The sequence below is a fragment of the Salvelinus sp. IW2-2015 genome, linkage group LG11, assembly GCF_002910315.2.
Source record: "Salvelinus sp. IW2-2015 linkage group LG11, ASM291031v2, whole genome shotgun sequence".
Classification (NCBI taxonomy): Eukaryota; Metazoa; Chordata; class Actinopteri; order Salmoniformes; family Salmonidae; genus Salvelinus; species Salvelinus sp. IW2-2015.
Window position 1 is genome coordinate 48,482,320 of NC_036851.1, and position 25,781 is coordinate 48,508,100.

A 25,781-nucleotide genomic window follows, 5' to 3' on the forward strand; every position below is an offset into this window, starting at 1 on the left:
CACAGAACCACCATGCCACAAAACCACCATATCACAGAACCACCATACCACAGAACCACCATACCACATAACCACCATACCACAGAACCACCATACCACAGAACTACCATACCACAGAACCAGGCCCTAGACATAAAGGGATTGTGTAGATTCATGAACAATAGTTTAGGATGATTGCTACAGGAAACAGTTTGTTCTAAATGTAAATTGGGTCAACAGGGAAATGGGGATATGAATGGACTCTGAGTTATTCTGTCTTTGTTTTACCTCCCTTCTGAGGTGAAAGCACAGTGAAGCAGAGAATGGGAGCATATATGGTCATTTTGCTAGCTAAAGTAAACACTATCAAAACGCAAAATGTGACGTTGTACTATACAGTGCCACTAACCAAAAACACATGAGGATGCATACACTCAATAGGACATGTTCAGTTAATAATGTACAGTACTGTGAAAATCTAATGTTAACTCAAAGGGATAGTTCAGCAATACATATGTAGCTATTTATTTTACCTTGAAAGACAAGAAGTGACTGGAATACACACTGGGGTTAAAATTTCATGCCCAAATAATCTAAAGAAATTAAGAAAATGCTACATTTTAACAAAGCCAAAGTACTCCTGGTCCAGAGACTGCTTTCAAAGTAAGAAAATAAATGTTAAATTGCTGAACTGTCCCTTTACGAAAAACACTTGTAATGAATATACACCAGTCATTGGCATACAGCCTTACACAAAGGTGCTAGACATGGTAGTGGATGAGGTGCGTTACCTCTGAACAATGTCAAGAGCTTTCTGCACTTGGAAAAGCACAATATGAATCCAATCCATTACATACAAATGGCTGACATGATACATTGATCACAAAAACAATATTCAAAAGTTCAAAATATCGCTAAGCAGTCTTGATAAGGACATCACGTAGATTATACAATCACAGACAAATCCCACAAGGTCAGTGGCTGATGCACATCTGATCTATGATCAGTCTGAATTTCTGTCTGAAATGTCCTCCACACAGCGCACCATTACTAAATGAATCCTAACAAACTCACCTTCGTCATCATTGGCTCAATGGTAAGCATAAATCATTTCCTCTGTTATATAATCTCCCTTCCCATTTGAACTGTTACACAGCCTAACACATAATGTTTTGTGCAAATGAATTCTCAAGTGTTCACGTTCATTAGTATGTCGTATCCAATTAGACAAAGTGGCCACTATATGTCATATCTCTATTACTTTTATACAGTTGCAACTTTTCAATACTTCACAAATTCTAAGATATTTCCTTGCGAGGAAGCAGTCTGCACCTGGTCAGGGGCAATGTGAAACCTTCGCTTTAAATATATTTTCTTGAAAGATAAAGACTTTCAAACTACTCAGGTATCTTGTTACCCTAAGGGTGGGACAAGTATACATTTCCCCCCTATTTAACTGTCTCGGGAAAAAAAACTSTTTGCAATGTGATATCATACTATCTATCACAGGTCTTTGAAATGATGTGTCAGTCTTGCCGCCCTGATAGGATTCTTCCCCGACAGGTCTGTCAAGAGTCTGCAGAAGATGCAAAAAGCTGCTTTTGACACTACTACTCAGCTCTTTGGTCTCCCATCGAGGGAAGAACTAGATACAGTACACTGCAGAGGGAACCGCCTTTATGCTGCCTTCAAGCGCAAATCGGAACTAGGAAAGAAAGAAAACTGGGGATACAATGCTTCTAACCAAGTTTCACACTCGTATTTACCACTTGAAAGCTGGTAATGAACCGTTTTGGACGTCTCAAGCTCTGAATTAAGACACGTTCTGGGGATTTTTTAAGCATATGTGAATGCAAACAATTGAGTTGACACTCCGATAGGAGGAAAATGCTGTATGACTGCCTCTGACATGGTGATATCATTCTTAAAGTATAATATGTTTGGTTGTTCTGGCCTTGCTCATTRCTAATCGGGGTCAATCACCCCTGCAACATGATGACCAACCATGGACCTCATTCAAGAAAGGTGTCACGCCCTGGCCTTAGTATTATTTGTTTTCTTTATTATTTTAGTTAGGTCAGGGTGTGACATGGGGTATGTGTGTGTTTTGGGTGATTATATGGTATAGGGGGTGTTGGTTGTAGTGTATGGGTTTGTGTTGAGTGTATGTGTCTAGGTATGTCTATGGTTGAGTGTAGGTGTTTAGGAAAGTCTATGGTTGCCTGATTTGGTTCTCAATCAGAGACAGCTGGTTATTGTTGTCTCTGATTGGGAGCCATATTTAAGGTAGCCATAGGCTTTAGGTGTTTGTGGGTAATTGTCTATGTTGAACGTTTGTAGCCTGTGTGTGTGCACTACGTTTATAGCTTCACGGTCGTTTGTTGTTTTGTATAGTTTGTATAAGTGTTTCGTTTCGTGTTCATCTTCGTGGTTCTAATAAAAGAAGATGTATTCATATCCCGCTGCGCCTTGGTCCGTCTCTCCTCCACACGATCGTGACAAAAGGACTCAACAATGCTGATGTACTGTAGCCAGCAATCACACGGTTTTAATGTCAATAACGGGGTTGGGGAATAATGAGGGGTCATGTTATTTTCCTATAATCTTAAAATGGCCTTGTTCAATTCAACCTTTTGCCACTCCAACCWTAACTAGCGGAGGAGTCATAAAACCAAGTTGCACAAAACTGTTGAAAGAGTTATTTAAAAAAAAGTTTTGTCCTGGTGGTTTGCTGCTTCACTTCTCTTGACTCCTGCTCARTGTGCTCGAGAATCAATGAGCCGCTGGCGATAAGAAACATTTGGAGAGAATTTCTGATGAAGTCAACCGTCGACTTTGTTTGTCTGGGTAAAAAAAAAAAAAAAAGAGAAGCAAGGAAGGGCTTTATCTGTCATGTACAGCCCTGTGTTTATGCCTGATATGKGCTCAAATCACTCTCTCACACAATTAAATGGTAAATTAACATTAAAATGTGCCTATGTCATAATGTGAGCACAGAGAGAAAGAGCACAATAGCAAACAATTTGTCTTGAGAATTACAACACCAAGCAGATGCTGAAAGACTCCCAAATGCTCATTTGCTCCACATGTTTGAGTGAGAAGTTTGCTTGCAACGCAAACAAATGTGTCGCGTAGAGCACAATCCCAAACTACCATGAATAATTATATTCGTACGCGTACAACTATAACACACAGTATAAGGTTACGTTTTTACACTTAAAGGGATAGTTCACACAACTTATACATTGGTTTCATTACCCTGTAAGCAGTCTATGGACGAGTTATGATGACAATCTATGCTTTGGTTTAGTTGTTTCCCTAGCACTGTTTCCACATGCTAACATTTTAGCCTTTTTTTGGCACAAATCCAATTCAAGTCATGGGACTGAAATTAGCACTTTTAGCGTATCATGTCCAAATCATCAAAAAGTAACTAAAATTGATTGTGAAGCTTAACAAATTTACTTAAAGATGATTTAAACATGATGCATKAAAAATGCTAATATATTGTCCCATGACATGAATGGGATTTTTCATACGATTGCTAAATCTTTAGCATGTGGAACMAGTGCCAGGAAAGCTAAACCAAAGCATGGATTGCTGTCATACCTTGTCACGTCTTACAGGGTAAGGAAACCAATATGTAATTTTGTAATTTGGGTGAACTATCCCTTTAAGGGAGAAAAACAAACACAGAGAGAAGTAGAATTCACTGTTGTGCTGAAATGGTTTATTTCATCCTGTGAGGCCAGGTAGATATTACTAGCCAGATGCAGAATGCAATCTCTTGTGCTTTCAATACAATCCCAACATCACTTCATCTGTCAAAGATTGGAAAAAGTACTCTGTGTATTCCTGTCACTGCACGACGTTTAGTTCTYAGGGTATAAGAATAGCTTGCCACCAGCTACTCCACCGTCAGGGTATTACATTCTTCATTTTCTTTGCGAATGAAAAAGTATTGAGCAAGATGAAACAACGTTACATGTGTTTTGCTTTTATTTTGGATTATGTCACAACTTGTTGGTGCTGATGATATCTGTCGGTCATCTGTGATTCCATAGCAATATCATAACAATCACTTCACGTAGAGCCTTAGTATACTGTATATGAAAATACAAAACAAACCAAACTTCAGATTAGTATCATATCAGTTACTATAGGGGCAAGGCTGGGTGTTATAAACTGCTATGACAGGTGCTATGTCATTCTTATGATAGTGTTATGTATCATGGCCCTGTATCAGCCTCTCAGTCAAAGGCATATTACCAATTCTTACTTGAAGATATGATAACATTTAAAACGTACAGGTATAATGCTTTAAAACTTGTTATAAGCATGTATGAGCCTTTATGATGTCTTATAACAAGGCTTATAATATGTTATGTCTCTCTATGTATACAATGCAATACACATTCATAGAACTGGAGCATATACCTGCTTCCACTGCTGTCACAGTGATGTTGTGCCAGCCAGCCGTCTCTCGGTCCAGAATCTTGCCCAGGGTGATGGAGCCCGATACTGGATCAATGTGGAAGATCTGCTCCTGGTCTGTACTTCGGTCAATGGAGAACCTGGTAGGGAGAGCGAGAAAAAAGGGGAGTACGTATTTGAACGGTGTAAAATCCAATTCTAAACCATCTGCAAGACTTTTTCGGTGGCTGCCCTAACACTGTGTCCCATGGGGATATTGCCAGTTGCCGTTGACATCGGATTATGGCTATACATTAGCATTTTCAAATGTAGGGAAACTGTGAGCCAGATTTAAAAAAGGATGAAAATAATTATCCATTTAGCATCTGTATAGGAAACCTGTCACAGTGCTTGTGTCCCTACTGCACCTACATCCCCAAACAAGTCTGTGGTTTCAGCCCATGCTGGAGGGGAAAAAAATAAAAATGAATATTTCATGCTGCACTCCAATGAAAGCAAAATACATTTGCACATCCTTGTGGTTGGCTCCACGAGGAGCGCTCAGGAGAGTATAGAGCCAACAAAACCCTGTGAGTAGTTTATTTTTTTTMTCTTGAGCAGGCTCGTGTGCCCGTCGGGACTTTAATGGAATATTATGAGCATAATCATTTCCTTTTCTACCTTTTGGACAAAAAGCTCATCAAAGGGACCAGTAGGGTCTTTGTACAAGTCGTACAAGACAGCTAAAAGGGCTACAGTGAGATGAGCTTCATGTAGTCTWGGTGTTGAGGTGCATAATGCAKCCACAGTTAGATTATTCTAGTCATATTACATTAGAGTCTGCCCGCTCTGAATCTGTAGTCTATACAAGGAACAACACATTTCATAGCTGCAACGTGTATACAGAACACACTACATCAATAAACAGTATAGCTAAGGCTATCATTAAAATGTATTTTATTTATGCAAGAAATAGTGACAAACGGTGACACCTACACAATAATTATGTAAATGTCATCAAATGATATTTCAGCTTTCAAAACTGCTATAGTAGTTGGTGAAGGGAGATCATGTAGATATTACCTGTGCATCTTATAACATTTGCAAATATGCCATCACTTTAATATATTAATGGAGAAGTACACATTTCCAGAAGATCTGTAAGCACTAAACACAAAGTTTCAAGACGCCATTCCATCTTCCTGATAAAGAGCCAAACAAAGAACACAAACACATTTTCTGTTGTTTCCAGAGGCTGTGTTCATACCTCTGGAACTCTTACCCCCTTGGTACAGCGCCCGCTACTGCCTGCTAGTGCCAGCCAGTGTCCGGCAATACCCGATCGGTGCCCTCCGGAGCAGGGTGACAGGAGTGTGGGAGAGAGTGATGGGCCCTTGGGCACCAGGCGTCGGGGTTAGTTCCGTCCAATCGAGATGATTAAAGTGGTACCGATGGGCATGGCGAAGCGCCAAGGTACCCTCGAACCCGTTGGCTCTCGCCTGCCAACAAGCAGGCGGTGGCACTGCCATTGTGTTGTACTTTATTACACCTGGAGCACTTTCAGTTCAGCCTCATGCATTTTTAATAGAGGTAATTTGCACAGCCTGTGTGTGTCGGTGTGCGTGAAGCTCCACTCTCCTCACCGCTATTATTCCTCCACCCAAGACCTGAGRTGGAGGCTCTGGCACAAAATAATATAATTCTGCTCATAAATAGGGATCTGAGCGAACRCACAAAGATGTGTGAGATACTGAGGAATCCTCTAGCGTGGTCAACAGTCATTGCAGTAGCCTAGAGTAATGTGATTCTGGCATTGTACAAATGGATGAATCAATGTTTTCATSATTCAAATTGTGTCGTGCAGCGATCTTCCAATTGTGTGTTTATTACCATATTTAAAAAGAAATGCCAAATCCCAAGCTCCCTGTACATCTAAACCTGTGTTTGTTGATATAAGATGCCATTTAAATCAGTCCTATAAATGCAGTAATGTAGTCCTTATTTGAGGGTCTTATATGACATTGTAAACATATCATTTGTAGCTATGAACAAGTTTCTATTTGTTGAAAGTTCTGCTTCTTTACTTGTGAAGCATACATTATACTAATGGTATGTCTTATTATAGCCATATCTCTACCCGTTCTTATAGCCATATCACTACCAGTTATTATAGCCATAATCTCTTCCAGCTTATTATAGCCATATCTCTTTTCAGTTATTATAGCCATATCTTTTCCAGTTTATTATAGCCATATCTCTTCCAGTTATTATAGCCATATCTATACAGTTATTATAGCCATATCTCTACCAGTTATTAAAGCATATCTCTACCAGTTATTACAGCCATATCTCTACCAGTTCTTATAGCCATATCTCTACTGTTCTTATAGCCATATCTCTACCCGTCTTATAGCCATATCCTACCAGTTCTTATAGCTATATCTCTACCATTCTTATAGCCATATCTCTACCCGTTCTTAGAGCTATATCTCTTCCAGTTATTTAGCCATATCTCTTCAGTTATTATAGCCATATCTCTTCCAGTTATTATAGCCATATCTCTACCCATTTCTTATAGCCATATCTCTTCACGTTCTTATAGCCATATCTCTTCACGTTCTTATAGCCATATCTCTTCAGTTCTTATAGCCATATCTCTCCAGTTATTATAGCAACTTTCTTCCAGTTATTAATAGCCATATCTCTTCAGTTATTATAGCCATATCTCTAGCATTTCTTATAGCCATATCTCTTCACGTTCTTATAGCCATATCTCTTCAGTTCTTATAGCCATATCTCTTCTTACGTCTTATAGCCATATCTCTCCAGTTATTATAGCCATATCTCTTCCAGTTATTATAGCCTATCTCTTCAGTTTATTTATAGCCATATCTCTTCCAGTTATTATAGCCATATCTCTTCCAGTTTATTATACGCATATCTCTACCAGTTATTATAGCAAATCTCTACCGTTATTATAGCCATATCTCTACCAGTTATTAAGCCATATTCTCTACCAGTTATTAGCCATATCTTACCAGTTTTATAGCCATATCTCTACTAGTTCTTAATAGCCATATCTCTACTATTTCTTATAGCCATATTCTACCCGTTCTTATAGCCATATCTATACCCGTTCTTATAGCCATATCTCTACCCGTTCTTATAGCAATATCTACCCGTTCTTATAGCCATATCTCTACTAGTTTCTTATAGCCAGTTCTACCAGTTCTTATAGCCATATCTCTTCACGTTCTTATAGCCATATCTCTTAGTTATTATAGCAATCTCTCTTACAGTTATTATAGCCATATCTCTACCAGTTATTAAGCCATATCTCTACCAGTTCTTATAGCCATATTCTTCCAGTTCTTATAGCCATATCTCTTCCAGTTCTTATAGCATATATCTCTTCCAGTTCTTATAGCCATATCTCTACCAGTTATTATAGCCATATCTCTACTCTACCTTCTTATAGCCATATCTTACCGTTCTTATAGCCATATCTCTCTACCATTCTTTATAGCCTATATAGAGAATCTCTACCCGTTTTATAGCCATATCTCTACCGTTCTTATAGCCATATCTCTACCCGTTCTTATAGCCATATCTCTTCACGTTCTTATAGCCATATCTCTTACAGTTATTATAGCCATATCTCTACTATTTCTTATAGCCATATCTCTACCCGTTCTTATAGCCATATCTCTACCCGTTCTTATAGCCATATCTCTAGCAGTTCTAGGCTTATCTGTAGGTTTATCTGTAGCAATACTTACATACCCATCTGAAGCAGTTAATGAAGAACTATCTGAATGAACTAATAGACTATAATGGATTTGAAAAAAGGAGCCATGATCCATACCTGACAGGTGCATTCTCCTTGTCTGGGTCCTTGGCGGTAGCTGTGCCCACCAGCGCACCTAGCCTGGCATCCTCCTGGACCTCCATGATGGCCCCCTCAGCAGGGAGGAAGACAGGCGGCTCGTCCGCGTCAGTTACGCTGACCCGCACGATTGTCTGGTCGCGGAAAGAACCAAGCTCCAAAAATCGGGGGTCCACATGCTTGTTGACAGCCTCCACCACCACGTTGTGTGTACGCTTGCTCTCGAAGTCCAGTGGCTGTACAGAGCACAAACAGGGAAGAACTAAAGCAATGACATGTCACTCTAAGGGGAAATAATTCACCCCTCAGGCAGACGCTATAGGGTGCCTAAGTGTAAACTGAGCAGATATAAGGATTGCCAAGTCTATCAAATACCTAAACAGCAATAAGGACATCTGAGCTCTACTGCTGTACAAACCTTTTCTATTCATATACTGTCAATGCCTTCAGAAAGTATTCACAGTGCTTCACTCTTTCACATTTTGTTGCGTTACAAAGTGGGATTCAAATGGATTTATTTGTATTTCTTTTGTCGCCGATCTACAAAAAATACTTTGTAATGTCAAAGTGGAAGAAACATTCTAAGATTTGTAAAAAATGTATGAAAAATAAAACACGAATATATCTTGATTAGATAAGTATTCAACCCCCTGAGTCAATACATGTTAGAATCAACATTGGCAGTGATTACAGCTGTGAGTCTGTCACGCCCTGACCTTAGAGATCCTTTTTATGTCTCTATTTTGGTTTGGTCAGGGCGTGAGTTGGGGTGGGCATTCTATGTTCTGTGTTTTATGTTTTGTATTTCTTTGTTGGTTGGCCGGGTGTGGTTCTCAATCAGAGGCAGTTGTCTATCGTTGTCTCTGATTGARAACCATACTTAGGTAGCTCTTGCCCACATGGGTTTTGTGGGTAGTTGTTTTCTGTCTCTGTGTCTGCACCAGACAGAACTGTTTCGTGTTGGTCTATTTTTGTTATTTTGTCTTAGTGTTCTGAGTTAAAATAAATATTAACATGGACACTTACCATGCTGCGTTTTGGTCCACTCCTTCTTCCCAGGACGATCGTTAAAGAGTCTTTCTGGATAAGTCTCTGGGCTTTCTACACCGGATTGTGCAAAATTTGCCCATTATTATTTTCATAATATTTCAAGCTCTGTCAAATTGGTTGTTGATTATTGCTAGACAACCATTTTCAGGTCTTGCTATACATTTTCATAAYGATTTCAGTCAAAACTGTAACTCGACCACTCAGGAACATTCACCGTCTTCTTGGTAAGCAACTCCAGTGTAGATTTGGCCTTGTGTTTTAGGTTATTGTCCCGCTGAAAGGTGAATTCATCTCCCAGTGTCTGGTGGAAAGCAGACTAAATCATTTTGCCTGTGCTTAGCTCCATTCCGTTTACCTTTTAATTCYGAAAAACTCCCCAGTCTTTAACAATTACAAGCATACCCATAACATGATGCAACCACCACTATGCTTGAAAATATGAAGAGTGGTACTCAGTAATGTGTTGTATTGGATTTTGTAAGGACAAAAAGTKAATTGCTTTGCCACATTTTTTCAGTATTACTTTAGTGCCTTGTTGCAAACAGAATGCATGTTTTGGAATATTTTTTATTCTGTACAGGCTTCCTTCTTAAAAAACAACAAATATTCTATTACATTTTTTTTTCTTCGGTATTTACAATTAAAGCCCATAGAAACACATGAAATAACACATTCATGAATGGCAAAAAAAAGAGTCAAAAAATAAATCATAAGGAATGAGGTCTTGAGGTGTCTCCTATATTTAGAAGACACAAGAAAGCTCAGTGTTCGTGAGTCTCCCCCTTTCTATTGTGAGGTCATATTAGTTTGTAGCTCAAATGGTTCGGACACCACAGACAGAAGTTGGCACATCAGCGTTACTGACTTCAGACGAGTCCCGTGACACTTGTTGGGTCCGTAGAGCAAAATGGAGAACACCATCGTCTTCGTGAGAGTCTCCCCTTTCCATAGAGGGGTCATAATAGTTAAGCCAAACCGTTCGGACGATACAGACATTTTGTGTGAAGATGGATTTTCTGGATGTCTCATGGTCTGACAAACTCCGCTGTACTGTAGCTCGGCCACTGATATAGGCGGATGAAAAAGGCTGATATAGGCGGATTAAAAAACCCTGATATCTCTAGCTTAAGCTGCTGGATTTTGATGGGGATTTTTTTTGTATCTTACTTACTGTAGATGGAATCATAACTGTTAAGGATTAAAGTCACCATTGGCCTCATTGTGAAATCCCTGAGCGGTTTCCTTCCTCTCCGGGGCAGTGGAAAACCTCCCTGGTCTTTGTGGTTGAATCTGTGTTTGAATTTCACTGCTCGACTGGGGGACCTTTCAGATAATTGTATGTGTAGGGTACAGAGATGAGATAGTCATTCAAAATTCATGTTAAACACTATTATTGCACACAGAGTGAGTCCATGCAACTTACTGTGAAGCACATTTTTACTCCTGAACTTATTATGGCTTGCCATAACAAAGGGGTTGAAAACGTATTGACTTAAGACATTTCAGGATTTAATTAACTTGTAAAAATTGTGAAATACATCATTCCACTTTGATATTATGGGGTATTGTGTGTAGGCCAGTGACAAAAACAACATCTCTATTTAATCTATTTTAAATTCAAGCTAACACAGCAACATTTGGAAAAAGTCTAGGGGTGTGACGTAAATACTTTCTGAAGGCACTGACTGTACCGTGTATATACAGTACTAGTCAAAMGTTTGGACACCTACTCATTCATGGGTTCTTTATTTTTACTATTTTCTACATTGTAGAATAATAGTGAAGACATCAAAACTATGAAATAACGCATTTGGAATCATGCAGTATCCAAAAAACTGTTTAACAAATCAAAATATATTTTATATTTGAGATTCTTCAAAGTAGCCACCCTTGCCTTGATGACAGCTTTGAAAACACACTCTTGGCATTCTCTCAACCAGCTTCATGAGGTAGTCACCTGGAATGCATTTCGATTAACAGGTGTGCCTTGTTAAAAGTACATTTGTAGAATTTCTTTCCTTCTTAATGCGTTTGAGCCAATCAGTTGTGCTGTGACAAGGTAGGGTGGGTGGTAAACAGAAGATATCCCTATTTGGTAAAAGACCAAGTCCATATTATGGCAAGAACAGCTCAAATAAGCAAAGAAAAACAACATTCCATCATTACTTTAAGACATGAAAATGTCAAGTTTCATCAAGTGCAGTCGCAAAAACCATCAAGCGCTATGAGGATACTTGCTCTCAGGAAAGGATGACCCAGAGTTAMCTCTGTTGCAGAGGATAAGTTCATTAGTTACCAGCCTTAGAAATTGCAGCCCCAAAAAATKATTCACAGAGTTCAAGTAACAGAAACATCTCAACATCAACTGTTCAGGAGAGACTGTGTTAGTCAGGCCTTCATGGTCGAATTGCTACAAAGAAACTACAACTAAAGGACACCAATAAGAAGATGAAACTTGCTTGGGCCAAGAAACACGAGCAATGGACATTAGACCGGTGGAMATTTTACCTTTGGTCTGATGAATACAAATGGAGATTTTTGGTTCCAACCGCCGTGTCTTTGTGAGACAGAGTAGGTGAACGGATAATCTCCACATGTGAAGTTCCCACCGTGAAGCATGGAGGAGGTGTGATGTGTGGGGGTGCTTTGCTGGTGACACTGTCAGTGATTTATTTAGAATTCAAGGCACACTTAWCCAGAATGGCTAACACAGCATTCTGTAGCGATATCCCATCTGGTTTGCACTTAGTGGAACTATCATTTGTTTTTCAACAGGAAAATGACCCAACACACCTCCAGGCTGTGTAAGGGCCATTTGACCAAGAAGGAGAGTGATGGAGTGCTGCATCAGATGACCTGGCCTCCACAATCACCCAACCTCAACCCAATTGAGACGGTTTGGGATGAGTTGGAAAAGCATACCAAGTGAAGCTGGTTGAGAAAATGCGAAGAGCGTTCAAAACTGTCATTAAGGCAAAGGGTGGCTACTTTGAAGAATCTAAAATATATGCTATAACACTTGCAAATCTGTGTAAGCAACTGTTACGGATACAGGTATCCTGTGTGTGTATTTCTTTTCTCTCCTTCTCCCTTCACAGGTGGCAATCATCATTCCCCAATCAGTCACCAATCAGTCATCAATCAGAAGACACACCTCCTGTTTCCATTACCCTATCACAACCCCTTTCCCTTGATTTAAAAACCCTGTCAGTTGTTCTCTCTGGAGCTCAATCTCTCTGTCATGCGATCTCTCTCTAGATCTCTTGTTTTTGCAACTACATGTCACTTTGTCCRTTAGCCTGTGAGTATTGTTTTGTTATGGTGTTTGGCTGTTTGTTTGATGGTGGGAAAAGGGGGTACCAAAATAAATAGGCCATGGGCATACACTACCCGTAGGAATACTTTGTCTAAGAACACTAGTTAGAACTGGGCGGACCACCCACTGTATTTTTGGTTAGTTAGTTAGCTGTTGTTGAAGCAGGTAGTCTAGCTTAGGTGTTTTGGGATATTTGTTTCTTTCCTTGGGTCCAGCTCAGCTCCTCCACTTTACCGTGTGTTTACAAATAAACCATGCGTGTTTGACGGTAATTTAGTTGTCTGTGGTTATTTCGTTCTCACTTACTTTTTCACTACTATAATTTGCATGAGTTATGTTACGGGTCTCGTTACCATCCCCCCTAGACTGCCGGGCCAAAGGGATTCGTAACAGCAACCAATAAACTTTGATTTGATTTAACTCAAATGCTCCGATTTAAACATTACAATGGCTGGAGCAGAGGGCAGCCGCAGGGCAGTTTAGGTCCTTGCTCAAGGAAAAATTGTCAATAGGTGGCACCTGAGATATTACTGCCAGCAACCCTCCAGTTCCTGCTCACTCCTACCAGATTTTTTTTCACACCGTCAGCACTGGGATTTGAACTGGCAACCCTCTGGTTGCTGGCCCGCTACATTAACCTCGAGGCTATCTCTGGCCCCAAATCCAAACTGATCTCAAATCAGCGTCATTCTACTCCCACCTTTTTGATAGTGATGACGGCTTCCTGTGTGTCTCCATCGGTGGTAACCTTGAACAGTTCCCCGCCCTCCTCATCTTTGATCAGGTAGCTCATGTCCGTGTTCTCCCCCATATCTGCATCTGTGGCAATCACCCTCCCCACCGGCGTCCCCACGGCCGCCCCCTCAGACACCGAAAACTGGTACATCTCTGAAGGAGAGAAATGGGGAGTAGGTGGAAAAGGAGGAGGAGGAGGGAGGAAGAAGGAGAGAAAATGGAAGAGGGTGAAGATAAAGATGACAGGAGCATGGAGGATGAAGATTAGGGGAAGGGTGAAGACAGGGAAGAGGAGAAGGTTAACAAGAAGATGTAGAGTAGATGGTGAAGATGAGAGGAAGGAAGTGGAAGGACAAATGCATTCAATACATACAAGCCTACCATTTACTGTATGTAAGAGCACTCTTCCCATTGCCAGGAAAATTAATCAAAAAGAGAATTCCCCAGGATTTTTATTCTGTAGAGCCAACTTAGTTAATCATGAATCCATCCACCCCCCAATGCTTGACCCTTAACCCAATTGGCCCTCAGAATTCCCTTTAAGTAATGCACTGGATCTTTGCTCATGTTAGACCAAAGCACTATGCGATTATGTTAACCACGTCTGGTAAAGATGCTGACCCCGGGTGATCATTGGCAAGGCATGGAGTCTATGTATGGAAGGTTTTACGCTTACTCTTTCAATATCCTCCTGTAAAATTTCCAAAATAGACTTTCTAATCAACTTTTTGTTGACCACAGCACTTCCACAGCACAAAGCCACATTTTGTGTGAGATATCCAATTACATTTCAATTCAGTCAATTCAAAACGGAAATTACAATTACAATTTTCCTCAATGATTCCCTATGAAAATATTTAGTTGGAATTGGAATTTCTGTTTAATTCCTGAATGAAGGAAATTTCAATGGAATTGACCCCAACCCTGTAGGACACACAAATAAAACATCTGCACATGTCACACAACCCTGTTCTTTTCTAATACAACTATGTATCCTCGAACCGCAGACAGCATTTTGAAAGCGCTAGGAAGTTATAGAAGAGAGGAAATCACATAGGCGACAGCCAGGAAACAAAATCAGATTATGTGAGACAAAGCGATGAGAGCGTCACGACTGGAGCGTCAAGACACTTGAACTTAGACAGCTCTCTTAGCTTTAATAACATGTATTGTTGTTTATCTCACAAAAGTGGGAAAGAGCAATAACTCCGCTATTCATAGGCTATAGAGTCTGGAGTCTTAACAGGAAGTACCTTTTTCTGTCATTCGTTATGAGCTAGTTATATGCAKATGGCTTACAAAAGAACTCAACTTTCAATTCCACTAAGATGTCCAGGGTACAATAAAGGGTTGTTGAAGTTTCTAAATCATGTACTAGCATCATAGGTAAGATTTTCCCCCAGCAGGAAATACAGATTCAAGTAAAACATCCTTTTACTGAGCACCATTGTGAAATATACATTGTGAAATGTACAAATTGTGAAATGTACAATGAAATATAATACACATTTGAAATTTGTCTTTTTTTGCTATAGCGAGTAGTACAAGTTGGGTCCAAATTGGTTCACCTGAGATTAATTTATCAAATACAATCTGAAAAGTTTCAGAATCCTAAATAATTACAAAGCATTTTTTACAGCCTAAGTCCCTGATTAAATAGGTAGGAAGGAAAGGCTTCTGTAGTAATGCATCCATTTTAACATTCAATATGATCTGCTGTTTTTGCATTCTAAACTTAAACAGCAAGAACAGGCTGGTTAACATTGTGAAACAAAGTAGCTGGATCATCAACTTAACTGACCTTTCAGACCTTTCTCACCTGTAGTATCAGCCACCAGTGATACTCATGGCGCAATTCATTCTGAGGGACACCCAGTATCCCTTGTTTGATGAAGTTATGTTGCTTCTCTCAAAGCGCAGATACAGACTGCCCATGTTCAAAACTAATAGGTCTGAACTTCATGCCAGCTGCTATCAGCTTTCTCCATAAGCTGTATTGTTACTGTTAGCTGTGTACATATTGCTGTATGCATTGCTTTGGTGTATATTTATTGTCATGTGTTTTTACTATGTGCTACAAAATGAATTGCTCCCCGGAGATAATAAACACTCTACTAGTATTCAAACAGGGTCCTGTATATTGACCATAATGTTATTACATTATGGCCTTTGACCTTTCTCCAGCTGATAAATAACGGATGTCACCAACATAAATCCATACCACTGGAATGTTAAAATTGTTAAATCGGCTCCATCTTATCGTATGCAGACATAGGGAATCTCCCAAAACCACTTCCATCAGATGATTTCCTAACCCTTCTTAGCAGAGTATTTGACATGTGGATAAATATAAGTGAAATTATTTTCTCAGAGTGCTTCTGACCACTCCATGTAGTCCGATACTTCTATTACTGATGGGGGTACTTCTATAACTGATGGGGGTACTTCTATAACTGATGGGGGTACTTCTATTACTGATAGGGGTACTTCTATTACTGATAGGGGTACTTCTATTACTGATGGGGGTACTTCTATAAACTGATGGGTACTTCTATTAACTGGATGGGGGTACTTCTATTACTGATGGGGGTACTTCTATTACATGAATGAGGGGTACTTCTATTACTGATGGGGTACTTCTGTTACTGATGGGGGTACTTCTGTTAACTGATGGGTACTTCTGTTACTGATGGGGCTACTTCTATTACTGATGGGGTCTTATATTACTGATGGGGGTATTCTATTACTGATGGGGGACTTCTATACTGATGGGGTACTTCTATTACTGATGGGGGTACTTCTATTACTGATGGGGCATTCTATAACGTTGTGGTACTTCTATTCTGATGGGGTACTTCTATAACTGATGGGGGTACTTCTATTACTGATGGGGTACTTCTATTACTGATGGGGTATTTCTATTACTGATGGGGGTATTCTATTACAGGTGGGTATTTCTATTACAGATGGGGTTATTTCTATTACTGATGGGGTACTTCTATAACTGATGGGGGTATTTCTATTACGGATGGGGTATTCTATTACTGATGGGGTATTTCTATACTGATGGGGGTCACTTCTATTACTGTGGGGGTACTTCTATAACTGATGGGGGTATTCTATACTGATGGGGTACTTCTATAACTGATGGGGTACTTCTATTACTGATGGGGGTACTTCTATAACTGATGGGGGTATTTCATTACAGATGGGGTATTTCTATTACGATGGGGTATCTATACTGATGGGGGTATTTCTATTACTGATGGGGTACTTCTATTACGATGGGGGTACTTCTATTACAGATGGGGTACTTCTATACGATGGGGGTACTTCTATTCGATGGGGTATTTCTATAACTGATGGGGTACTTCTATTACTGATGGGGGTACTTCTATTACTGATGGGGGTACTTCTATTACTGATGGGGTACTTCTATAACCGATGGGGTACTTCTATAACCGAGTGTGTACTTCTATAACCGATTGGGTGCTTCTATTACTGATGGGGGTACTTCTATACCTGATGGGGGTACTTCTATTACTGATGGGGGTACTTCTAATTACTGATGGGGGTACTTCTATTACTGATGGGTGTAAGTTCGCCGCCACCATCAATATGAGAGTGACTCACTCTGCGGAAAGCGTGGTGGGTTGTCATTAACATCTGTGATCACTATGGTCACCGTGGTGGAGCCGGAAAGACCGCCCATTTGGCCTGCCATATCGGTTGCCATGACGACCAGCTCATAGCGATCCTGCGTCTCCCGGTCCAGATCTGCCACAGCCGTCCGAATCAGTCCTGATAAGAGAGAGATCCAAAGGGAAAGGTCAAGTTAGCTCTTAGCTCTCATATACGATAGCCCGTTACATATTCTCTGGTCGCAAATATCAATTTCAGCTAAGCACTCTATGACTGAGTTTACACAGGCAGACCAATTCTGATCTTTTTTTCACTAATAGGTATTTTTACCAAACATATCAGCTCTGAAAAAGACCTGATGTGAAAAGATCGGATGTGATTAGTCAAAAGACCAATTAGCGGATTTTTTTWATTTTTTAGAATTGGGCTTCCTGTGTAAACACAGCCTATTAGAGGCACAAGTGCGGCACATTCCATTTCCCCCTCTCGGCTCGTCTTGAAAGAGTAGATCGTGTCACATCCGTGGCTCCATGCACATGTCCTCACGGCTGAGCTCTATTAAAATTCATAATATATATGGGCCAAAATGAAGGCACACACAATTGAAGAATGAGGCTTATGTTCTCTGGCAGGAGTGGATTTAAGAGAGAAAACCACAACAATCTCATGAGTTGTCTTAATCCTACTCCAGTGAGCATTTTGTTCCGATGCTTTAACAACGCCCTTGGAGTACAGACCTACTGCTGTGTTTAGCCAGGTTTATATTTCTACTGAAGTAACTATAGTTGGAAGTGGATTAGTCTGAGGTAAAAAAAAAAACTGCCCCCTTCTATTTCATACCGGTATGAACAAATATACAATATTTTGCCAATGATAAGACTTGGAATTGTCTTAATCTCACATTTGTTCTGATCGATATAATGGCACTGCATATCCCTCTCCTAAACAGTACGTTAAGTTATTAGCATCTACATTTGGGCATGTCCATATCAGTACATTCTCTGGAGTTGAAAGGGGTTAAACTAATCTGAAGACAACATGACTGAGGTCCGATCACCATAACTCATTTACATGGCGGACATTCTAAAACCATGACAGTCTAATGACACATTCCAGCCTAATGTAGTTCGAGGAGCACCATGGGTATTTTTTCCATACAATATGTTTCCCCTTTACCTTCCAAGGTATGTTTCTCCAAGAACCTGGTGGAAAATAACATCCCCGTACCATTGGCAGTATACAGCCAGAGCTCAATCTGAATTATATCCTCAGCTAACACTTAATTTGAATAGTCCATCTATAGATGCTCTATCAGTAACATTTCAACTAACTATCTACTAAACCTGCTCTAAAMTTGACCCTTATCCTAACCCTAAACTTAACCCTTACGTTAAACCTAGCCCTAATCTTAACCCTTACCCTTATTCTAAATTTAACTCTAACCGTAGCAAGCAGTTGCTTATCAACAGATAGTTTGTTGATATAATCCGGACTATCCAAAGTGTAACCCATCCTCAGGGCTAAGTACAATATTTTAAAACAGAAAAGAAAATAGAAAACCAGGGCATGTGGTGAAATTCTGCTCCTTTCAGTGCAATTTCCACCCATATATATTTAGATACAGATCCTAGACTCACAATGACGCACATGAATCTTCTCTTTGTGCCACACTGGGTTCAAAGGCCTTCTGTTTAATTTTTCTGTATTTAATTATCTGTATATGTTATGTATGTGCAACAGTGTTCCTTCCGTCCCTCTCCTCGCCCCTACCTGGGCTCGAACCAGGGACCCTTGGCACACACCGACAACAGTCAACCTCGAAGTATCGTTACCTATCGCTCCACAGCCTTGCAGAACAAGGGAAACAACCACTTGAAGGTCTCAGAGCAAGTGAYGCCACCGATTGAAACTCTATTAGCGCGCACCCCGCTAACTAGCTAGCCATTTCACACCGGTTACATGTGTATGTATTTACAGTGGCTTGCAAAAAGTATTCACCCACTTGGCATTTTTCCTATTTTGTTGCCTTAAAACCTGGAATTAAAATAGATTTTTKGGGGGAGTTTGTATCTTTTGATTTACACAATATGCCCTCCACTTTGAAGATGTAAAATAWTTTTTTTTGTGAAACAAACAAGAAATAGGACAAAAAAACAGAAAACTTGAGCRTTCATAACTATTCACCCCCCCAGAGTCAATACTTTGTATAACCACCTTTTGCAGCAATAACAGCTGCAAGTATGTTGAGGTATGACTCTACAAGCTTGGCACATCTAGCCACTGGGAGTTTTGCCCATTCTTCAAGGCAAAACTGCTCCAGCTCAGCTCAAGTTGGATGGGTTCTGCTGGTGTACAGCAATCTTTCAGTCATACCACATAATCTCAATTGGATTGAGGTCTGGGCTTTGACTAGGTAATTCCAAGACATTTAAATGTTTCCCCTTAAACCACTCGAGTGTTGCTTTAGTAGTATGCTTAGGGTCATTGTCCTGCTGGTAGGTGAACCGCCGCCCCAGTCTCAAATCTCTGGAAGACAAACAGGTTTCYCTCAAGAATTTCCCTGTATTTAGCGGCATCCATCATTCCTTCAATTCTGACCAGTTTCCCAGTCCCTGCCGATGAAAAACATCCCCACAGCATGATGCTGCCACCACCATGCTTCACTGATGGTGTTCTCAGGGTAATTAGAGGTGTTGRGTTTGTGCCAGACATAGCATTTTCCTTGATGGCCAAAAAGCTCAATTTTAGCCTCATCTGACCAGAGTACCTTCTTCCATATGCCTTCTGGCGAACACCAAACGTGTTTGATAATTTTTTGATACATTTTTTTCTTCAAGAAATTGCTTTTTTCTGGCCACTCTTCCATAGAACCCAGCTCTGAGGAGTGTACAGCTTAAAGTGGATCTATGGATACTCCAATCTCCGCTGTGGAGCTTTGCAGCTCCATCAGGGTTATCTTTGGTCTCTTTGTTGTATCTCTGATTAATGCCCTCCTTGCCTGGTCCGTGAGTTTTGGTGGACGGCCCTCTCTTGGCAGGTTTGTTGTGGTGCCATATTCATTCCAATTTTTTATAATGGATTTAATTAGTGGGATGTTCAAAGTTTCWGATTTTTTTTTATAACCCAACCCTGATCTGTACTTCTTCACAACTTTGTCCCTGACCTGTTTGKAGAGCTCCTTGGTCTTCATGGTGCAACTTGCTTGGTGGTGCTGCTTGCTTAGTGGTGTTGCAGACTCTGGGGTCTTTCAGAACAGGTATAAACAGTTGAAGTCAGAAGTTTACATACACCTTAGCCAAATACATTTAAACTCAGTTTTTCACAATTCCTGACATTTAATCCTRGTAAAAATTCCCTGTCTAAGGTCAGTTAGGATCACCACTTACTTTTAAGAATGTGAAATGTCAGAATAATAGTAGACAGAATCATTTATTTCAGCTTTTATTTCTTTCATCACATTCCCAGTGGGTCAGAAGTTTACATACACTCAATTAGTATTTGGTAGAATTGCTTTTAAATTGTTTAACCTGGGTCAAATGTTTCGGTTAGCCTTCCACAAGCTTCCCACAATAAGTTGGGTGAATTTTGGCCTATTCCTCCTGACAGAGAGGACTGAACTGAGTCAGGTTTGTAGGCCTCCTTGCTCACACACACGTTTTCAGTCCTGCCCACAAATGTTCTATAGTATTGAGGTCAGGGCTTTGTGATGGCCACTCCAATACCTTGACTTTGTTGTCCTTAAGCCATTTTGCCACAACTTTGGAAGTATGTCATTGTCATTGTCCATGTGGAAGACCCATTTGCGACCAAGCTTTAACTTCCTAACTGATGTCTTGAGATGTTGCTTCAATATATCCACATAATTTTACCTCTTCATGATGCCATCTATTTTGTTCCTCCTGCAGCAAAGCACCCCTACAACATGATGCTGCCACCCTTGTGCTTCACGGTTGGGATGGTGTTCTTCGGCTTGCAAGCCTCCCCCTTTCTCCTCTAAACACAACGATGGTCATTATGGCCAAACAGTACTATTTTTGTTTCATCAGACCAGAGGACATTTCTCCAAAAAGTACGATCTTTGTCCCCATGTGCAGTTGCAAACCGTAGTCTGGCTTTTTTATGGCGGTTTTGGAGCAGTGGCTTCTTCCTTGCTGAGCGGCCTTTCAGGTTATGTCGATATAGGACTTGTTTTACTGTGGATATAGATACTTTTGTACCTGTTTCCTCTTGTTCTGGGATTGATTTGCACGTTTCGCACCAAAGTACGTTCATCTCTTAAGAGACAGAACATGTCTCCTTCCTGAGCGGTATGATTGCTGTGTGGTCCCATGGTGTTTATACTTGCGCACTATTGTTTGTACAGATGAACGTGGTACCTTCAGGCGAGTCCTAACCGACTTGCCAAAACTATAGTTTGTTAACAAGAAATGTGTGGAGTGGTTGAAAGCTGAGTGTATGTAAACTTCCAACTTCAAGTGTATATACTGAGATCATGTGACACTTAAATAAAGTACACCTGTGTGCAATCTAACTAATTAKGTGACTTCTGAAGGTAATTGGTTGCACCAGATCTTATTTAGGGGCTTCATAGCAAAGGGGGTGAGAATACTTATGCACGCACCACTTTTCCGTTTTTTWTWTWTTTTTTAAACAAGTTATTTTTTTCATTTCACTTCACCAATTTGGACTATTTTGTCTATGTCCATTTCATGAAATCCAAATAAAAATCAATTTAAATTACAGGTTGTAATGCAACAAAATAGGAAAAACGCCAAGGGGGATGAACACCTTTGCAAGGCACTGTTTGTATGAATGTATGTTTGTATATATATTATTTTAYTGCTCTAGGGATGTAATTATTTGTTTGTGTGAATTACTTATTTGTTTATGTGTCAAGTTTGTTTATTTGTCAGTTAATCTCATAAGGGATGGGTTGCCAATTGGCGATTTCACACAAAAATAAAAATGTAATTCATTAATTCATGATAAACTGAACGAGATGGCAATGGGAAGAGTCTACTCTGGTCAAATAGCGGGAGCCAGACTGTATTCCCTGGTGGGTTATCCACATCAAATTCCATTGTTGCCCTGCCTTAGTTGATGGTACCTCTCCCAGTGCCTTGCATTGTGCTACTCCGCTAGACACACAACTTAGAGATTGCACTCACATTTAACATCAGGTAGCTGCAGGCAATGCCTGTATGTCAGCATACAGTGCGAAGGAAAATTCAGTTGCAGGATATGGAGGCACATAATAATAGCTTTCAATAACCAAGGGCATGGGGAGCATCAGAAATTCATATTTTTRCATCAGGTCTTTCTTAGTCAGAACATTTGTAACATGCTTGACATTTGTAACATGCTTGAAAGGGGATCTCATCCATAGCATACTATATATTGCACATCAATTGTTAATGACTATGAGTCCYGTGTATTTGCCTGTTAGTCGTTTCGGATAAGAGCATCTGCTACAGTAAATGACCAAAATGTAAATGTATTTATATGACAGTGTCTGAGAGCAGAGTGCCAGGTAGTTATGTCTCTTTCCTAGAAATGTATGGGATATAATTGAATAGAATCCTCAGGCTTTCATCCTGAGAAGAAGCTCACTTGAACTTCAATACCAAATACCACTCTGAAGTTCAAATACATTCAAATGACTGCTACTTTCGAAAAATCCCTCAGACATTGGCCATTGATCATATTCTGGTCATGTATCTGGAACGGAGAAAAAGATAGTGAAGGATTAACACTCTTTTGAATGACTGGGGCGACATTAATGAGGGGAAATTCACCACTGCTCTGTTCTCTTGATGACCTCTTCCCCCTGCACCTATTTCAATGGTTAATGTCGATAAAAAAAGAAGGGGGGGGACAAGAGTTGGTACGATCTGCAAGTCTCCAGGCCAACGTTGCCGAGACAAGGCCATTTATCATCTAGGCACTAGGGCCAACCGAATCAAAGTGGGGAGACCAAAAAAAAGGAATGATTAAAAGTTTAGTGCTGCTCCCRGGAGGACATTTGCAGGCAACACAAACCTTGGGATATGCCTGAGAGACTACGATTCAAGCCCAGGTACAGGCCCTCAGACCAAAAGGGAATTCACCCAAATGTGCTGACTGGGAGAGACAATTAGAGAATCCGCATCTGGACAGACTGTAATATAACACTTCAGAGATTTAATGGCAACTATTTTCATTTCAATATGTATCCTTATACGTTGAGAAATATAAACTCAGCAAAAAAAGAAGCATCCCTTTTTCAGGACCCTGTCTTTCAAAGATAATTTGTAAAAATCCAAATAACTTCACAGATCTTCATTGTAAAGGGTTTAAACACTGTTTCCCATAATTCTTCAATGAACCATAAACAATTAATGAACATGCACCTGTGGAACGGTCGTTAAGACACTAACAGCTTACAGGCGGTAGGCAATTAAGGTCACAGTTATGAAAACTTAGGACACTAAAGAGGCCTTTCTACTGACTCTGAAAAACACAAAAAGAAAGATGCCCAGGGTCCCTGCTCATCTGTGTGAATTTGCCTTAGGCATGCTACAAGGAGGCATGAGGACTACAGATGTGACCAGGGCAATAAATTGYAATGTCCGTACTGTGAGACACCTAAGAAAGCACTACAGGGAGACAGGACGAATAGCTGATCGTCCTCGCAGTGGCAGACCACGTCTAACAATACCTGCACAGGATCGGTACATCCGAACATCACACCTGCGGGACAGGGACAGGATGGCAACAACAACTGCCCAAGTTACACCAGGAATGCACCAGGAACGCATCAGTGCTCAGACTGWCCGCAATAGGCTGAGAGAGGCTGGACTGAGGGCTTGTACGCCTGCTGTAAGGCAGGTCCTCACCAGACATCACCGGAAACAACGTCGCCTATGGGCACAAACCCACCGTTGATGCACCAGACAGGACTGGGAMAAAGTGCTCTTCACTGACGAGTCACGGTTTTGTCTCACCAGKGGTGATGGTCGGATTCGCGTTTATCGTCGAAAGAATGAGCGGTACACTGAGGCCTGTACTCTGGAGCGGGATCGATTTGGAGGTGGAGGCTCCGTCATGGTCTGGGGCGGTGAGTCACAGCATCATCGGACTGAGCTTGTTGTCATTGCAGGCAATCTCAATGCTGTGTGTTACAGGGAAGACATCCTCCTCCCTCATGTGGTACCCTTCTTGCAGGYTCATGTCAATGCCAACAGCCATGCTGCTCATTCTGTGCGTGATTTCCTGCAAGACAGGAATGTCAGTGTTCTGCCATCACAATGCCACCAGCCATGCTGCTCATTCTGTGCGTGATTTCCTGCAAGACAGGAATGTCAGTGTTCTGCCATGGCCAGTGAAGAGCCCAGATCTCAATCCCATTGAGCATGTCTGGGACCTGCCCGGGAACTTGCAGGTGCCTTGGTGGAAGAGTGGGGTAATATCTCACAGCAAGAACTGGCAAATCTGGTGCAGTCCATGAGGAGGAGATGCACTGCAGTACTTAATGCAGCTGSTGGCCACACCAGATACTGACTGTTGCTTTTGATTTTGACCCACCTTTGTTCAGGGACACATTATTCAATTTCTGTTAATCACATGTCTGTGGAACTTGTTCAGTTTATGTCTCAGTTGTTGAATCTTGTTATGTTCACACAAATATTTACACATGTTAAGTTTTCAGAAAATAAATGCAGTTGACAGTGAGAGGACATTTCTTTTTTTGTTGAGTTTAAGTTCTACAATATGAGGTATGAGACAAGAAATATATCAACTCACTATTATTTCCGTGGATAAAGCATGGGGTTGGTACTTGTGTATTTCACTCAATACTGTAACACTACACGTATAATACTACAAGTAATACTTGTAAAATACAACTATTACCACAAGTAATATATAGTATATAAGTATTACTACAAGCAATACATTGTATACACATCATCTTTGACTCTGTCTGGTCATGCCAGGAGTCTGCCCTTACCAGTCTGTCTGTCCACGGTAAAGAAGCTCTCTCCGTCCAGCACACTGTACACCACCCTGGCACTGCTCCCGTACGTAGGGTCATCTGCATCCCATGCAGTGACCTTCATCACTGATGTTCCTGCGGGAGAATTGCATGTCAGAACAGCACAATAACACAAGGCTTCAGGACCTCCAGGCGTGCCCTTCATTTAAACAAACGGATAGTGAATCAGAGAGGAAGAGGAAGCGTGAGAGAGGGAGAGAGGGCAGGCTGGAGAGCTATTTTAATGCCCTGCATATTGTTTGTTACTGAAAATAATGTGTTATTTCAGAACACCTCTCCTAAACGACATCTCCTTCGTGACAGAGCGTTATCTGGGATGAAAGAGCACATCAAGATATTTAAGATCACTATCTTCAAAGACAGATGGAAGAATGTTAAAAATCAAACAAACAACTAATGACGATTACAACCATTTATGAACCTGAATAGTTTCTATGACGCCTTTAAAACAAATATTTATTGGGGGACACATTTGTTTCATTGAAGCATAATTCTTGTCTGTTCTAAGTAAATTGTGTGTAGCCACAAGCCTCTGGCACTGCAAAGCCTATATTTTACATTTAGTCACACATTTTAGCCAAAGCGAAGCCTTAAGCCTATAAAGCTTAATGGGCCACAGTCCTGTGGGGAAAGAAAAACTCAACTAGCCTTTTCGAGGTGTTTCTCTGTGGAGAAACATCTTGTTTGGGGTGACTGGGTTGGTGGCAGCAATGGCCCCTCAAGGACGG

At 40.6% G+C, this 25,781-nt stretch overlaps 1 protein-coding gene across 3 annotated transcripts in view; it reads right to left on the reverse strand.

Moving 5' to 3' along the window:
• LOC111970512 (cadherin-22-like) overlaps positions 1–25,781 on the reverse strand; it is a 272,775-nt gene that overhangs the window by 73,287 nt on the left and 173,707 nt on the right. For all 3 annotated transcript variants that reach the window (XM_070445786.1, XM_023997313.2, XM_023997312.2), the window contains 5 exons: positions 25,009–25,128; positions 17,013–17,180; positions 13,345–13,532; positions 8,258–8,514; positions 4,417–4,553 (listed from right to left, as the gene is read on the reverse strand). In XM_070445786.1, the coding sequence (XP_070301887.1) occupies positions 4,417–4,553; positions 8,258–8,514; positions 13,345–13,532; positions 17,013–17,180; positions 25,009–25,128 (870 nt within the window). The remainder of the gene's footprint in view (positions 1–4,416; positions 4,554–8,257; positions 8,515–13,344; positions 13,533–17,012; positions 17,181–25,008; positions 25,129–25,781) is intronic.